The following is a 17,181-nucleotide window of genomic DNA, read 5'->3' as shown; positions in this document are numbered from 1 at the left end:
ACAGGAGGCAGTTTGACATTTAATTCTCTGCAGGTAGGTGGTACATTCTCAAACAGCAGGTTCACACAAACACTGATGGATTTTACAACAATACAGAAAAAGAAATGCCTCGTTTCTTTTACAGGGACAGAAAAAAAAAATATGATACATTCACCTGCTGAGGGTGAAGGACGGAGTGCACAAGTCCAGAAATCAGAACCGGATACAAAAACGACAACAAAAATATATATCTTTGTACAACAAGTTGCTAGTTGTTTGGCACTATTCCCAAACCTATTTTGTTTGTCTGTACACTGAGTGTGCGCACAGACTGTAGGAAAAACCATGTATGTTGGCGATGTTAACGTTTGCAATGAATTGGCAAATATCGCCCTCTTGTGGTAAAAAGGGCAACAACACCTGTGAAATCTTGCTGAAGACGGATCTTTGTACTTTCCTGTTGGTTTAATGAATTTTGACACATCATAATAACCTTTAAAGCAGGCATGGATGCATTTATACACGGGTTTGATGCAAGTCAGAATGTTTGTGTCCGAAAGATGTAGCATATATGGAAGCTTGTTTGTGACAGAAAAAAAAACCCCAACAAAAACATTTTTGTTAACCATATATCAACATTTTTAAACTTGATATCGAGTAAATGACTTGAAACACCGAAAACACTATTGTTTTAGATGATAGAGTTAGTAGGTAGGGTTTGTGATGATAACCCAAAATTGTGAGATGGACACCTGGTGCCTTAAAGGAAGAAGTTCCACAAATGAATAAAATGTAACAATTAGCAATATAGCAATTATTGGTAAGCGAGGGTTATACTTTATTGACATATGGATGGCATTTTCTTTTATAGTGGCACAAACAAGCTTCCACAGACAAGTTTGAAGGGCTGCTTCTCCTCTCTGATCGAAGAAATAAGAAAAGCAGCTTTTACTGGGCCGCTCAGTGCATCACATTATGTTGGTATTAAGAGGAGATGTTAGGACTTGGTTGGGAACACATCTCTGTACTGATATGATGTGACATATGGAGGTACAGTAATGTTAAATCTGGTTTACAAAAAATACAGTATACCAAAAGTTGGTGAATTCTGGATAGACTTCATTGCTATTTACAAGTGGGGAACTTAAAGTGACTCAATCTGTGAAAAGAACTGCTTACAACTCAAAGGCAACACAACTTGTAGTGATTACAAGTAAACTTTCATTATATAAAAGAAACTTCTGATCAGTCCACCAGCGTTGGCTCCATTTTCAATCTTTTGACTTCCATATTACCAAACTGGTGTGAGTGTGATGTGCTGCTGATAATAGCAGGAGTCCCTCTGAGCTGCTTTAAAATACAAAAAAGAAAACCTTCTTAGATTTTAGATGTCATACTGTTAAAGTAGCCAACGTTTCAGACACCAAGGCCAACGAATCAAATGTATAATTAGTATGTAAAAATAATCCCTGAAAAAACCCCAGCTAATCAGCCTTGGATCAGTATGACATCAGTGAGGGTTGATACTCACCTCAGGCACACCTGCCTTATGGTTCAGTCATACTAACAGGAATGGAAACCTCTCACTGGCTGCCAGACGATTGCATCTTTTTTTTTGCTGTCAATTGCAGGAAGTTGCAGCAACCAAATGGTCACCCAGAGGTTGGGCAATGAACATCCTCAACTTCAAATCAAACCCATTTGATTTCAAGGTCTGCACAAAAAATTGGAGGCAACCTTCCTGACTGACTGGAAGAGGTTTGCAAATAAGTGCAGTTTTATTTATAAATGCAGATGGATTACCATCTGGTTTCCAGCTGTATGTATTCTGGTTATATTCCTTTATAAAAGCCTGGTTGCTGAGCAACTATGTGATGTTGCAGTTAAATTGCCGTCCTGCAACAACTACGTCATTATTTGTGGAGGAATTTCTGCTTTAAATCTAAATCTTTGAGGTTCCGGCTGGACACTGAATGTAAGTAGTTAATGTCAATTAGAATTTCTGCTTATATAGACAGCAACAGGTTTGCAATGTTCATAGATTTATTATAATTAGTTGCCATCTTATCACAAATCTCAACCCTAAACTGACAGCAGGCTGACTCCGCCTTATTGCTGCCTAGATGAGCTAACATTGCTTTGAAGACGGCAACTGACTGTGAGTGGTTGCAGACCTGGTCTTCATCTTTAAAGCAACATTTCAAAGGAAACAGATCCCAAGTGCATTGGACACAGTCCGGATGACACAGTCATGCCACATTCTCAAGACGGGGACTGAAAATACTTGTTTCAGACAGAAGATGATCTGCACGATTTGTAAAGCTACTCAAGCAGAATCTAGAATTAAAATATGGATGTGAAGTCAGAGAATAATAGACAGAGTTTACTGTTTTAAACTAAAGAAGACAATCTTTGGCTGACTCCACTCACACTGACACATTTACCATTAAAGCTGAAGTAGGCAGAAATAAAGAACAGTCCTCTCAAAATCAGGGGCTCTTTGTTTTAAGTCCAACCCAACAGAGTTCTTCTTAGAGCATAAAACATAAACCTGTGCTGAGCTTTGGCTTCATATTGGGTTTGAACCCCACTATCCCAGGTTAAAGTCTTCGGCATAGATCTTAATTTGTAGTCTTAAGAGCTTGAACAGAAGGTGACTGGACCATCGTGAACTGGACGACTGGGAACCTACACAGGCTTCTTAATTTATACTTAGCCTTACATACCGTAAGTGAGCGACACCAATGCCACTATTTCTATTTATTTGTGCTTAGCTTGCCTGTGCTGCTTAAAACACCACTCCTAGCACGATTTGATGGCAATGATCAGGGTTTTTTTGTTGTTGTTTGGTTTTGCAAACACTCATGTTTGGCCAAAGTCCCGCACTTTACTTTCTAAAACCTGAAAACCCAGAGGGGGAACAGGCGTATGTAAGGGTTTTTTTGTCTCCATTGATGGGAGAAACAAAAGCCGCCTGCTGCAGCTTTAAGGGCTGATTTATAGGTGAAAACCTTCTCGAAATGCCTTTTTTATGTACATTTTTTAGCTATTTAACCATTTTCAGGGGCACCGATTCAATGTGAAACATCCTAATTACATATTCAGGTATAATAATCGACATTTTAACCAAATTTACTGCAGATGCAATCACACTGAGCTTTTTGCCCTGCAGTGCTCATTGGGGAAACACACTTTGCGGGTGTTTGAGATCATTACTGAATGTTAAGCAGCTACACCACATTTGCAAAAGCAGCTTAGTGCAGGTTGCAGGAAAAAACAAACAAATGGAGTATGCCTGGTATGGTTTCTGTACACTGAGTGTCAGAAGATGCAGTTGTAGAAACAGGGTTTAAAATATGAATCCATCCTGTACATGTTTTTATTAGTGGATCCACCTTCAGGTAATCTCACTGATTTATTCTTCCTTCGTTTTTTTGTGTCTGAGAAGTTTGTGTCCTTCATTTCTTCTAGTTTTCATTCATACCCATGCTGAGTTCAAGAGGGGCCAAAAAATGTGGGAAATTCCAACTTCCAGCTTGGAAAACCCACAGCAGGACGGTTATGAGGTCAAGTGGGAATGTCAGGGAGAGACCTGTATTATTTACACCAGTAAGCGTCTCTTTAAGTGAATCTGGAACTTGACCGGTTGTTTCTCTCCTCTCCCTTCATCATACCATCGTCTCTGAGCCCGAACCTTTCCCGGTGAAGAAGTCCCAGAAATTAGTGATCGGCGACGGCTTGCTCTCCTCCTGCGGCGTCTGCCTCACCCAGATGCTGTTCTCGGTCGAGACGCTCAGACTCGAGCTCAGAGAGAAGCTCAGCGCGGAGCTCAGACCCGGGCCTCGACGGTCCTGGGCATCCGAGTCCTGAGCGTTGAGCCTGGGGGTGGAGGACAAGGACGAGGAAGAGAAGGAGGACTGGGATAGGCTGAGCAGGTTGTGGTGGGAGTGGAACTGACGCATGTGGCGGATGGATTTACCAGGAGGGACCTCACCTGCAGAGAACAGGACACGGTTTCAGAACTTGAAAGACAAAAACTATTTATTATCTTAAAGTTGTGTAACATGAGTCATAGAGTGCTGTGAAAAGTATTTGCCCCCTTCCTTCCGGATTTCTTACATGTTTCAGATTGCCAAGCAAATTTAAGATAGAACAGGTTAAAAACAACTTCTGTGTCAGCATCGCCCACCGCCACTAGGGGGTGCTGTTGGCCCACTTATCGTTCCCACAAACGTCCACAACCTCCAGCAGCCAGAGTGTGGTCTGTGTTACATTACACTGCCTTCAGAGATGTTTTAACACATGGTGGTGAAACTGCAGAGCACTGTTTCAGGGTTTTCTAAAGACTCCTGTCTCAGGCAGGAAATTTACCTAAAAATCAACAACTGCTTGAAAAGACAAGTAAGCAGATGCTAAACTAACCAAGGATCACAGATGAAAACCTCAAAACCTTGCGTTGTGGTATCGTTCCTGCTCCTGTCATTAATCGAAATGTTTTAAATGTTGATTTTTTTTTTGAAAGAAACAACTTTAAATGAGAAATTCCTTCAGGTCTTCAGAGCCTCACATTCACAAAAACTCAAGCAGACCATAGTACCGTATCTGGTGTCCTGCCGCTTCCTGTTCTGGTTCAGTTTGAGGACGTTCAGGAAGACCTCGCTGGTCAGGCTGCCATCACCGCCGCTCCCATCCGGGGGGAAAAGCGGTGACGGGGGCTCCAGTGGGGACAGGCTGCCGCTGGAGGCTCCCACTGAGTCCAGAGACGCCCCCGTGTCCCTGCGACCCGTGGACTCGCTGCCGCTCTCCACCGTCAGGTGACTGCCGCTGTGACAGAGCAGAAACACGCACGTTAAACTGAAGCTTTCTTAGTGCAGACGAACATAACCGACACCAGATCTGATGACGGCTGATCCACTGACTGTCACGGTTACCTGAGTTTCCTACGCAGCAGGTAGTCGATGATGTCCGGGTCGGTCTGGATCAGACTCATCAGGACCTCCTGCTGCAGCTCTGCAGAGACCTGCGGGAACACACATCAGATTCAAGCATCGCTGAAAATAATTAGCATCTCCAGGACCGATGGAACATCACAGCTGTCTGGTGAGGGGGAGTCACACTGGGGGAAACGGACAGAGTCAGTCGATCCTGGACAAACTTGGACGATAATAAGGGTGGCCAGGGTCGCCAGGGCATGAATATTTAGTCTGACACTTTGAAACCACGAGCACTAAGTATAAGCTCTCATTTCAGATTAACATAGTGTTAATGAGAGAGCCTCCTCTGCCCTGAGGGGCAGCCAATCAGAAGAAAGTGAACTTAGAGAAAGGGGAGGTCAGGTATAAGATAAATAAGGATTATTGTGAACTTTGCAAAGCTGCTCTAGTAGAGTCCAAGAATAAACACCCCAAGTTGGAAATGAGCGTAACATAATAAAAGATTTCTGAATCACTTCCACAAATGACTGAAAGAGCGCTGTGAGTTTCTAGTACCGTGAAGAGTCTCCTGTGGTTCTGTATGAGCATCAGTGTGACGCTGATGATCGCCGTGCTGTCCTCGATGCCCATCACCTTCGGGCTCACGTCTCCCCCACGCTCCTTCTGAAGCAGGTTTGGCCCGAAGATCACGGCCAGGTTAGCGGCCGTCATCTTGTTTCCGGGGATCTGGAGAGCAGAGGAAGAGGAGGCGGTGATGGAGGTCAAAGTGCAGATGGAATATGCTGTGGTAAATTAAGTTTGCGAAACGGGATCCTGTTGGATTTCTTTTTACATTACTGAGAACCAACAAGCAGCTGCAGCATAAATGTCAGGACAGCAATGAAGCAACACCAGAACATTCATGCAATGTTTTTTTCTCCAGTATTTCACAAGAGCAAAACGGACAAAATGGACAGTTTTCCTGACTAAACATGCTTTTTCTGCATTTCATCTTGCTTGTCGACAGCTCCCAAAAGCATCTGGTAGAGGTGCAACTTACTGAGGGACTTACCTTAAAAACGCTGTGTTCACAAAGGCCAGTTAGTCAGAAATGTTTGCATTTGTAATGTGCTATCAGCCAAGACCCTAACCCTCAGGACGACCACTAAGACAACATTAATAACATCTGCCAACCAAAAAAGAAGCTGAGGAATTATTCTGGCAGAGTTCTGACTCTCTCTCCACTAATTTTATGTCCTGGACAGCCAACAAAATCATTAACATGATTTTTCTTTAATAATATTATGGAGAAAATGTGGTTCTGTGACAGCCAGAAACAACACAGCTAGCCTTCAAATTTAGCAATTGTTTGTGAGGAACCGTGCAACTGTGGAAGATTAGACTCTGAGACCCCGCCCACATCTAAACGATACCTTTAGGCAGTGGAAAATACTACGACTACTACTACTCATAATATTAAGGTAATACTTTATAATAATGCCACACTGGTAAGCATTAGTAAAGTATTAGCAAGTGCTTAATTCACTGTACATGATTAGACTTTAAGATGTCATTTATAAATACAGATATGTGTATCAATCTGTTACTGTTACACCATGTACAGCTATGACTGTTACTTCATCACTGCCAGTAATACACATAATCATAATCACGATAAAATATCTTAATTTATAAATAGCATATGTGGGAGGAGTAATGCTATGTAAATGATGAAGTAAGCACTTGCTAATACCTTAATAATGTTTAATAGTGTGGCAATATCATAAAGTGCTACCAATAATAATAACAACATTTATGTGCATAATATTTATGAAACACACAAGAAATTTCAGTAGTTTAAAAATTAAAATCAGCTTTCCTCCAAAGAATAAATCACAAGCATAAAATCTGAATGTTAACATGGCGGTAAAATAAGAAGGTTAATGACACGGTCTAATATACAATGAGTTCCTCCACAACCAAGAACCCCCAACGACCACCTTCTGTCTTTGAACGTGGGAACAGTTACTGCACTGTGGTGCCAACTTTCTTTGTTTCTTTGCTCTGTTACGAGTGTTTTTTACTGGAAATGGATGGAATTCGATTAGGAAATGATATTATATTTATGTGCTTGAAGGACTGACACTGCCCTTCAGGGCGAATGCTTTCATTTTGTGTTTGTGTGGCTTCGACCTCGATGCCACTACTACGAGAGCTTCCAAAGGCTGAGGAAGACTTTATCAGTCATTGGTCCCACCTCCTCGTCGTTGGTTCCTATGCTGTCCTGTGCGAACCTCTGCACGGTGTGTAACAAGGTGAGGAGGCGCAGCAGTGTGTCGCAGTTACAGGGAAGCAGCAGGTAGAGGAGGTGCTGGAGGTACTGCAGCTGGTCTGCTCCTCTCAGAACTGCAGGAGGCCCAGAGAGGAGGAAGAGGAGCAGGAAGTTAGTTACCCATCACATCACTAATTATACTGAGACAAAAACTGAACTCAATCATTAAAGCCGGTGTGTGTTTTTGTGTGTGTCTGTATGTGTGTATTGGGGGGTGCATGCATACAATTGGCATGCAGGAAGGCGGGGTAGAGCTCTCTGGGCAGCAGAGGATCCGGCATGTCCCTCAGAAACTCTTTGAGCAGTGCTGCCACATCGTGGACGCTGTGCTCCTCATCCAGCTGGACGTCAACGCCCACGTCAAAGTCCTCCCGTAGCTGAGGAGCGCGCACGCAAACACATATTAGTGTTTAAAAACAACAACGACAGTGCCTTCAAACTCTCATGTTCGGGTCACGACGGGGCCACGGTTCCCCGATGGACACATTTCTCAAAAACAGGATCTCACACATCATCAGCTTTTCGCTCAAAGATTATTTTTATATTCGTGCATCCAGCTTAGACCGACAGGAAACACACGATGGTGAATCAGGGGACATGCAGACCTACACCACTCCTCTACTGCTGGCAATAATCCACGTTTTTTTTTTTCAGGGAAAATGTGAATGAACGAGTTTCTGTATATTTTTTCCAGCTTTTTTCCTCAGTTATCAGCACATCAGGAGGTGTTGGACCCCAAATAAACAACAACAAAAACTCAGAATATTAATGGTATATTATTAGTGGAAAATAAAAATTATTTAAATTAATTTATTATTTTAATTAAATTAATTGGAATAATTATCCTAACCTGTCTCACTCTCTTCTTGGAGCTGCCGACTCGGAAGATACCCACAGTCTGAAGACCTGGAATACAAAATGTTACCACACACCATCTTTTAAAAATTTACATATGGATGGACTCAAATAAACAACACTGAAAGGCTGAAAATTTGGGGGACTTAAAGCCTCACCATAGGTCTCGATGTGACTGCAGCACCTCTCCAGCACCCGAGGCACCTGTCTGTAGATGGGGTTGAGGCTGAGCTTGGTTTGGGTCCTCCCCTCCGACGAGCTGCCACCCGGAGACTTGATCAATTCCAGTTCAGCCGGGTGGGAAAGCTGCAGCGCTTCAAGCAGGCGAGACTGACTCTCTACAAGGTCAGAGATCGAGTCCACTGATAGACCACCCTGTGGAGCAAAAAATGTTTATATATGCCTATAATATGTTCATAATTTTAAAAAAAGTACAATATTTATTCTCTTTTTAGCTCAGTTTTTGGTCTCCACCGGTCCCTAAAGATGATAACTTCCTTTATAGCGCTTAAATATCTCATCATGTTCTCTAGCTGGTTGTGAAGTTTGACTGAGTGCTGTTTGGTGATAAGCTATGTAGCTCTTTGTGGGTTAGCTAGGGCTTTTTCCATTAAAACGACCGTGTGCTGCAATTGAAAGTGGTGTGAGTGAGTGTTGTTAGGTCACTAAAAATGAGCGAAAATGTTACGATCGGTGGTATTTCTTTGTCGATTTGTCACTATTAGCTATGACTTTCATCTCACATAGTCATTTGTACCACTGTTAACAGAACAAGGTCCAGATATGTAGGAAAATCCATAATTAATTACTAAACTCCAGTTTTACAAAGTAGCGTGTGAGGTCAAATGCTCCAGCACAGAAAACAACGAGGAAAGGCAGTGAAAAAAAGCAAGAGACGCTGAAAGCTGAGGCAAATATGTATGAGGTGATAATGGGATGGAAAAAAGCTCACAACAGATGACAACGCAGGCTCGAGAGAGGAAAATGAGATGTGAGAAAGACAAAGGGACGCTGACGACAGAAAATGGAAAGTACATTCGAAGATGGATGGCAGGAGAAGAGGCCAGCAGAGGAGAAGAGTCAGCTCCTATCGCTTGTCTTGATGTTACCATGCAGTAAATGTCAGAGGAGCCGAATACCACAGAAATATAAATCACATGTCTATGGCCTGCAAATAGTTTCTGGAGGAACATCAAGAAATTCCTCACAGCTCAGTCCAGCAACATACTGCAGAAATGAGAAGATGTTTCCTCCATCTGAACATGACTCATTTGTGTTTTCTACAATAAATGTGCAGTTTGGCCTTATTTATGCAAAAATCAGTGAAAAGCCACCGTTATTTGCAAACTTACACTAGTTTATGCCATCATTTCCATGCTTTTTATTCATTATTTATGTAATCAACTGTGCAATACAATCTGATATGCACTGTTTCAACTTCCACTCCTAATTTTCTTCATTTCGGGGGTCTCAGCCAGTGTTTCCCAAATGGTGCGCTCTGGGGCAAATCCAGGTGTTCTATGGGATTTTGGGTGACCAACACATTAGCATCATAACTTCATAAAAAAGTAATGTGTTACCTTTATATTCACTATGTTCATACACATCGAATACTCTGACTGACAATTTGTGACAGGTGGAAACTGACAAGCCACAGCTGATAATGAGGGCAGACAACCACATATCCTGAGCAGGTGGGCAGGAGCCACCTGAGAAATTGGATCTGTTGTGGAGGGCCTTTATAAGTTAATTGGTGTGGCTCTCCACAACAGTCCCCCTGTCCTCCTAACTATCAGTCCTTGGAAATATTAATTGCCCAGCCCTGCTTATTGCTCCAGCCCTCAACAACAATCCCCATTATTCATGTGGCCCCTTAGAAATATTAAGTGCCCACCTTTTCACATTGATGTAGCCCTTCACAACAGTCCCAGCTTCTCATCCTTTGATAAAACAAATTATCCAGTCCTACTTATTGGTGCGGCCCTCCACAACAGGCCCACTTTTTCCTACTTTCTGCAAATCAGGATCATCCAGAAGACTTCATGCATTTAGAAACTCTTAAATATTACTTAAGCTGACCTTTGTTGATCTAATGATTTGCTTCTTTCTAATCTTAACCCTCATCAGAAACACATTTTGAATATTAGCGAAAGTCTGCAAATGACCTGCTATGCCATGTCATTCTGTTTGAAATCCAGGATAGTTATCCACTTCATGTGCAGCTCGGTGTTTTGCACAGCTGTAATACTTATGTGAGAGAGACCATCCCCGTCTATCATCCATCATAACACTGTCTAATGCTGTCATCGTTGCTCCGGTACAAAATCAAATAATATTTCAAGGTGTCCTTACAGCAGGTTCTCTTGCACTGGTGACAACACCAGTGAGCTCCCGCTGCTTTATTATTCATGATAATATATTCATGATTCAAGATCTCCACATGTTTATTTCCTTAAACAAAGACCTGCAATGCTATAGACATTTCCATTCCACCAGTAATCTTATTGGAAAATCAATATCCTTAACAAAAAAAGCATTCTTAGTATTTATGGTATGGCATAAAGTGGCACATTTATGCAAGATTACAAGGCTCAGAGTTGCCTGTTACTTGTTCTTTGCCTGTAAAATGCACTTGTATGTAAGGGATGTATGTAGCTGTTCTATATGCCCACAGTTGCTCCAAAAGCTGTATCAAAAGCCACTCAAAAACAGGCAATAAGAAGGAAATCAGCAGCTTGCTTCGCTGCAGAGAGATTTCCATACCAAGGCCTTTCCTGGTGACAAACACTGTGTTAGTAGATTTAGTGCCTGCTCCCACTGATCACTAATATATCTGACCTGAAGATGCAGCCTGTGATGACTGGAGGCAGATTTTCACAGAAATTATTCAAAACGTTTTATACAGAAATTGTTTTTTTTATGTTACAATACAATCCATTCCCAGATTAGCAATAAATAACCATTTATCATCATCATCATCATTGTTTATTTATATAGCACCTTAAAAAAAAACACCTGGTAGACCAAGAATATAACTATAAAGAGTAATATTAAAAGAACAATTTAACACAAAAAAATGCATGTTTCATAACGAGTAATGAAGATAATCATCAGAATCACATTAAAGTCTCATTTCTATCAAATGTTACCACTGAGGCAGCGCTGTGCCTGCTGTTTACCTCAATGACCGACTCTTATCGCCTGCACTCGATAGCTGGTTCAGGTTCAATTACAGTTATATGGCTGTAATCATACTCATTACAAGCTTTACATAACCACTGGTTCCAGATCAGCATGAAAAGAAATTACAGAGTGTAATGGCCTCTAGCAGAGACGGGTTCACACACACACACAAACACACAGAAATGTAGGTGCACACACCACTTTTACTACAAACGTACTGCTGTGGAAATATTTAAAAAAAGCTAGAAATGCACTCAGAGATTAGTGTGGAGGCCTTGAGTACAGCACATACATGTAATCCTCACGGTGAATGAGACTAAATCTGGCAGAAAGAAACACATGTCCACTGTTTTTGTGCGTGTGTTGTCACTCAAAGAAATCTTACCCTTCTCTGTCCTCGTCCGGTGTTATCCAGAAACGTGGGTGACAGCGGTTTGTTCTGAGGGTCAGAAATTGGCGCCGGTGCCACAGAGTTAGCAGACGGCGAGCCCGGACCTCCTCCTGTGATGGACGAGGAGCTGACCAGAGGTCTGCTCCCATTGAAGAACTGACGCTTCTCCGCCCTGAATCGCAGGACGCTCGCCTCCAGGTCGAGGCAGTCGCGCCTGCTCTCCTTCAGAGCATCCTGCCGCCGCTTGTAGGCCCGGTCGTTGGCGATGACCTGGGAGAGCGGGATACCAAAGGCCTTGGGAGCCGATTCTGAGGAAAGAGGAGAAAATTTTATTTTCTTGCCAGCAATGATGAACACATAAAAACAACAGAGAAAACAAGGATGAAGTAGAAAGAAGAAAACAAACATATTGCCCAGAATATCCAAATAGACGATATGGATGAAAAATAGGGAAATAATATTAGTGCTATTTATTTTATGCCTTATTTAAGTGTTAAATATTATTATATCACTCTTCCTCACTTGAACACATTCTTTTTGTACTAAATAAAGCTAAAACAAATTCTAAACTGTCTTGAAACGTGATTAAAATGTATAAGAACAGCATCTGTCTGATTTACTGTTTGTTCCCCTGTACAAACAGAACTGCAGAGAAATACATCTGAATGCGCTAACATTGTAACTCATATTTGGAGCAGAACTGGAGCCTCCAGCGAGTTAATTTATTTATAGTACACATTCTTGTCTGCTGATAGTATCTGAGATCCAAACAGGAAGATGATGTGACTTTCATCATTAGGGCGAACAACAGAAGCCTGGTTTCTGCAACATTTGCACCAGTGTTGTGCGATGCTGTGAAACAACAAATGAACACGAAAATGGATCTAAAATATGGGATGTTTTCAGATATTGAAACAAAAGCAAAATTCCTTGGTTAGGGGATAATAAATATCCCTAACCAATTGGCTGTTTTGGAAAGCTGAGCTGCATCTGAGGTTCTAGATTGCAAAGATAGGGTCGATATACACATTCAGGTATCTTAAAGTTTTCACAGAACTCTGTGCGCTTCTGTGAAAACCAAATATACCCTTGGTGTTACAGTGCCCCTATAAAAGCATTTACTTTGGTTAACACAACCTTCCCAGGAGTGTACGTTCCAGCAAACTCGCCCTGGGGTCGGAAGGTGCTCAAACAAACCCTCCAAAAATCCAAAAGCTACATCTCAAACTCTACAGGCCTCTGTTAGCATGTTAAATATGTAGGTTTATGGCAGTACACTTAGAAAAAGACTGAACAAGTGCAACTTGTTTGGTTTCCAGGAGAAAACTTCTCTCTAAAAATGTCTTTAAAGATTAGGTTTAAAACTTTCCTTTAGATAAAGTACATAGTTGGGACTGGATCAGGTGATCAGGCTCAGGGTGTTGGGGGCTTCCCATGATGCACTGAGTATTAGGGCTAGGGATGGGTACCGGTGTTCTGACATAAACGGTAGTAACCAGACCGAAAAGCAGCGCACATTTCGGTGCTTTATTTCGGTGCTTTTTTTTCCTGAGCTGTGATAGACTTCTAGCCAATCATTTTACGTTTCCCAGGATAGTAGGCGGGGCCAGGTACGTACGTTCAGTTAGAGCAGAGCTACAGATTAAAAATGTCCAAGGCGAAGCGGTCAAAAGTCTGGTTGTACTTCACAGCAAAATATGCAAACTCAGCAGCCTGCAACAAGTGCTTTAAGCTGATACTGTGATACTGTCAAAGGAGGTAACACCTCGAATCTGATGAAACACCTGGCGACGCATAGCGTTTTTTTTTAAAAGCCGAGAAATGCGCCGTATTTGATAGCTTGCTGCGAGAATAGACCTCACACTGTGCACGTTGGGTGGGTTGCCTGTTATCGGACCCGGAGCAACATCCCCCAAAAACCCGAAGAATAGAGTCCTGGCCCCTAGCCCTGCCAGTGTAGCAGAAATGATGAGGATATTGATGCAGCAGCAGCCGTTCTTCTCTGCGTGAGTCGCTTAATGTTGTTCGAGTGTAATTTACGTTGAGTAGGCTAACCATGTTATTACATTAATGCATGTAAGGTGAACTAGCAAACATCATCATAGCTACATGCGGCTGTCCTCTTGTTTGATGGCAGATACTCCCTTCACCCTGGCCAAAAAGGCTAAAATGACCAAAGAAAAAGTGGGAAACAGCTGAACATGAGAGGTTTTGGACAAAGTTTGTGTTTTTTTTCCATTGTTTAAGCACTGCTTCCAGCCAAGAGTGATACCATATATGCCCCATAGCTGCAGAAAAGGCTAACATTGTTATCTTTTTACAAAAAAAACAAACAAACAGCTGAACATGAGAGGTTTTTGGACAAAGTTTGTGTTCTCCATTCTTTAAGCACCGGTTCGAGCACCGTTTAAGCACCGGCACCGTTTCAAAAGTACCGATTTGGCACCGGTATCGGATAAAACCTAAACGATACCCATCCCTAATTAGGGCTGTTTGATATAACGATATATATCGGCTGACGATATAAAAACATCTATCGTTTCATTTTACGCTATCGTTTGTTTCGTGGTGTCGCAAAATAAACTGTTTACTGCAACATTTTTTCCATCGTTTTGATGGTCACTGCAGTGGCTATATAAATTTCTTAAAGTTCTCTCTTTCTCTTATATTTAATATAACCACACTATGAACGGACAAGCGTCTGTGTTTATGCGTTGTTGTTAGCAACAACAACGGTAAAACCACCGCATATCTGCTTCTTTATTTTTCACACAAACCTTTCACAATAAAGTTCAAGATCCTGTTGAGACTTTTCAAAATAAACTGAATCACGTGAAAGATGCAGAGTATTTACGGATGAGAAGCAAAAAAGAGCCGTCAGGTGCTAAAAAATAAACCTTAGACTGAAACTTTAGAACAGGCAAACTGCAGCACGCCGTGTAATAAATACTCACAAAGAAAACGGCGGCTGTTACAACTTATGTCTAAAAATGTATAGTTTCATGCATCTGTTAAAACGCTCAACTCCAGCTACATGACGCGCAGCTGGAAACACTTCACGCAAGTTGAGCTGCCCGAGATTCACAGAATTTACAGAAAATGTTACATTTTTGTGATTTATATCGATATCGGGACGATAGATGATTTAATATCGGGATATGAGATTTTGGTCATATTGCACAGCCCTACTAAGTATTTCTTCTTCACTCACTATGTGTTTACACAGCAGTCTGCCACAGGCCGCGGGCACCTTGTAATTGTTTATTCAGCCATGAACTTCTCAGCATACCAAAGTATTCTAGAGCCAAATATGAGCCCATCTGTCTGGCAGCTAAAAGTTGGCTGAAACTGAATCATACAACAGTACAATGATCCCAGGCACAACAGCCAATCTACAACAGAATGGCTGAAAAAGTAAAGAAAGACCTTAAATGCATGCATGTAAACTTCAATGAACCGAAGCAACGCTGTAAAGAAGAAAAAAAAAATCCTCCACAACGACGTGAGAGACTCACAAACTGAAACGGAAATGATTCCTTCAAGTTATTGCTGTTAAAGGCGCCTCTACAAGCTGCTGAATCGCTGGGGTGTACTTTTCACAGGAGTGTATGTGTTACTTTAAAAGTTTGAGATGGGCCTGTCTAATGTATGGGAGAGCAAATATGTTTGCCGGTGCTGCAGTCATAGTAGCCAACGAATCACAAGGCAAGCTGATAATATACAGCAGAGAGATGGACGTACATCCCAGGTCTGAAAAGTAAAGCCAGTTTACTTGCAGAAACACTTCTGGTTATCTAGAAGTCAGCGGGAAAATAAAAATACTGAAAGGAGGATGATCCAGCTCATTGGCTGATGAGTTGAACTAACTCACTAACTGATAAAGTGGTCAGCCAAAAACATCATCTCAGGGATATAATGGGATTTCGCAAACCTCGGTGATGTCATTGTGGCAATGTCCATCTATTATACTGTTAATGACGCTGACAAAGCTCTGATTAGCAAATAGCATGAACCAAGTTCCATGTTAGTGACTGATATTCATTCACACACAACAGGGTAAACAATCACTGTCATGATCAACTTCACTTTGATGTCAAATGAAACAACCTCACTCTCTCAGTATATTCCCATAACATGATGTGATGGGCTATCGGCACAAACAACACACGTAAATCGAAGCAACACTCATTACAATGGTCTGTGAATACACAACCAATGCAGATGTTCTTGTGTGCAGTCCTCCAAAAGACAAGACTTGTAGCCTCAGATCTAGTACTGCATTTGTGTAGGTACAATACTAGTTGATTGAAAAGTTAGACAAAAGTTGCTGCAGAAACATGAAAGAGAAGGACAGCATAGATGGCCTGAACTGAAATAATCAAACATTTTCTGTCTTCTCCAGTGCACAGGATAGGCTAAAGCCCCAACATCAGCACAAACACCAAGAAGGCCTGTTTCCCTCTTATTACACTACATAGGAGTGACATGTAGAGCAGGGGTGGGCAACTCCAGGCCTCAAGGACCGGTTTTAGTTGTGTCCTTGATCCAACACAGCTGATTTAAATGGCTAAATTAACTCACCAACATGTCTTGAAGTTCTCCAGAGGCCTGGTAATGAACTAGTCATTTGATTCAGGTGTGCTGACCCAGGGTGAGATCTAAAACCTGCAGGACACCGGCCCTCGAGGGCTGGAGTTCCCCACCCCTGATGCAGGTATTATGTGTGCCATGCCTTTAGTGCTCGATGCAGATCTTTATTAAAATGCACAGTTGTTATTAACAAAACACTGAGGGAACTCAGGAGTGTGAGAACCTGGAGGAGCAGAGATTACAGGGATGCTTACAGCAGTGCAGAGATAATGACTGATAAATCGAATCAAGGCAACTAAAGGGTCTGTTTATAGGCGATGATGAAATGAACTTGTTAGCCTGTGAACGCCGTAATCGCACAGCTCCTTGCACAACGGATAAGAGGTTTAAGTAGACAAGCGGTGTAAGAATAGACAGAATGTTGGGAGCAGGATAATCCTGTTAGAGCAGCCACACAGCAGACATCAAACTCAGACTGATACGGGCTTACAGCAGACACGCTCACGCAGGTAAACACGGTACGAGTGAGGTCACTGTCGTCAGTTTCCTCCTCGACATATCAGCTCCAAATGTAAATGTCTCACTATGCTACATCAGTCCACTCCCGAGGTTAAGCATAGACTGTTTATCTGGCACCCACCTTAGTGAAGGCCCAGTTAGACATTCAGTCTGGTGACTCTTTGATCAGGATCAAAAAGTGATAAAGCCAAAATGTAGTTGTTATTTCATGATAAAAAGATGCATTGCCTAAAAAGAATCTGGATATTTTGTGCATGAGAAGAAAAAAACACCAAACGGTACAAAAAGTGCTTGTTGGCTCTCTGCCAGTAGTGCCCAGGAGTATACCAGATGTAGCCACACAAAAATGTGTAACTGCTCCAGGGTGTCCTGGATCTACCCTAGGACCTCCTCGTGATAGAACATGCAGGGAACACCTC

The 17,181-nt window shown here is 42.0% G+C and overlaps 1 protein-coding gene across 2 annotated transcripts in view; it reads right to left on the bottom strand.

Annotated features, from left to right (window-relative positions):
• Positions 1 to 2,312: 2,312 nt before the first annotated feature.
• Positions 2,313 to 17,181, bottom strand: part of arhgap36 (Rho GTPase activating protein 36) — a 75,318-nt gene continuing 60,449 nt past the window's right edge. For both annotated transcript variants that reach the window (XM_085349372.1, XM_085349378.1), the window contains exons 4-12: positions 11,648 to 11,961; positions 8,238 to 8,454; positions 8,075 to 8,130; positions 7,451 to 7,601; positions 7,150 to 7,298; positions 5,469 to 5,639; positions 4,911 to 4,999; positions 4,577 to 4,803; positions 2,313 to 3,973 (exon numbers count right to left, since the gene is read on the bottom strand). In XM_085349372.1, the coding sequence (XP_085205498.1) occupies positions 3,648 to 3,973; positions 4,577 to 4,803; positions 4,911 to 4,999; positions 5,469 to 5,639; positions 7,150 to 7,298; positions 7,451 to 7,601; positions 8,075 to 8,130; positions 8,238 to 8,454; positions 11,648 to 11,961 (1,700 nt within the window). In that variant the 3' untranslated portion in view covers positions 2,313 to 3,647. The remainder of the gene's footprint in view (positions 3,974 to 4,576; positions 4,804 to 4,910; positions 5,000 to 5,468; positions 5,640 to 7,149; positions 7,299 to 7,450; positions 7,602 to 8,074; positions 8,131 to 8,237; positions 8,455 to 11,647; positions 11,962 to 17,181) is intronic.

The sequence above is a fragment of the Diplotaxodon limnothrissa genome, linkage group LG3, assembly GCF_057381915.1.
Source record: "Diplotaxodon limnothrissa isolate DT_005_m linkage group LG3, D_limnothrissa_male_GT1.1, whole genome shotgun sequence".
NCBI lineage: Eukaryota > Metazoa > Chordata > Actinopteri > Cichliformes > Cichlidae > Diplotaxodon > Diplotaxodon limnothrissa.
This window is presented reverse-complemented; position numbering and strand designations above follow the sequence as displayed.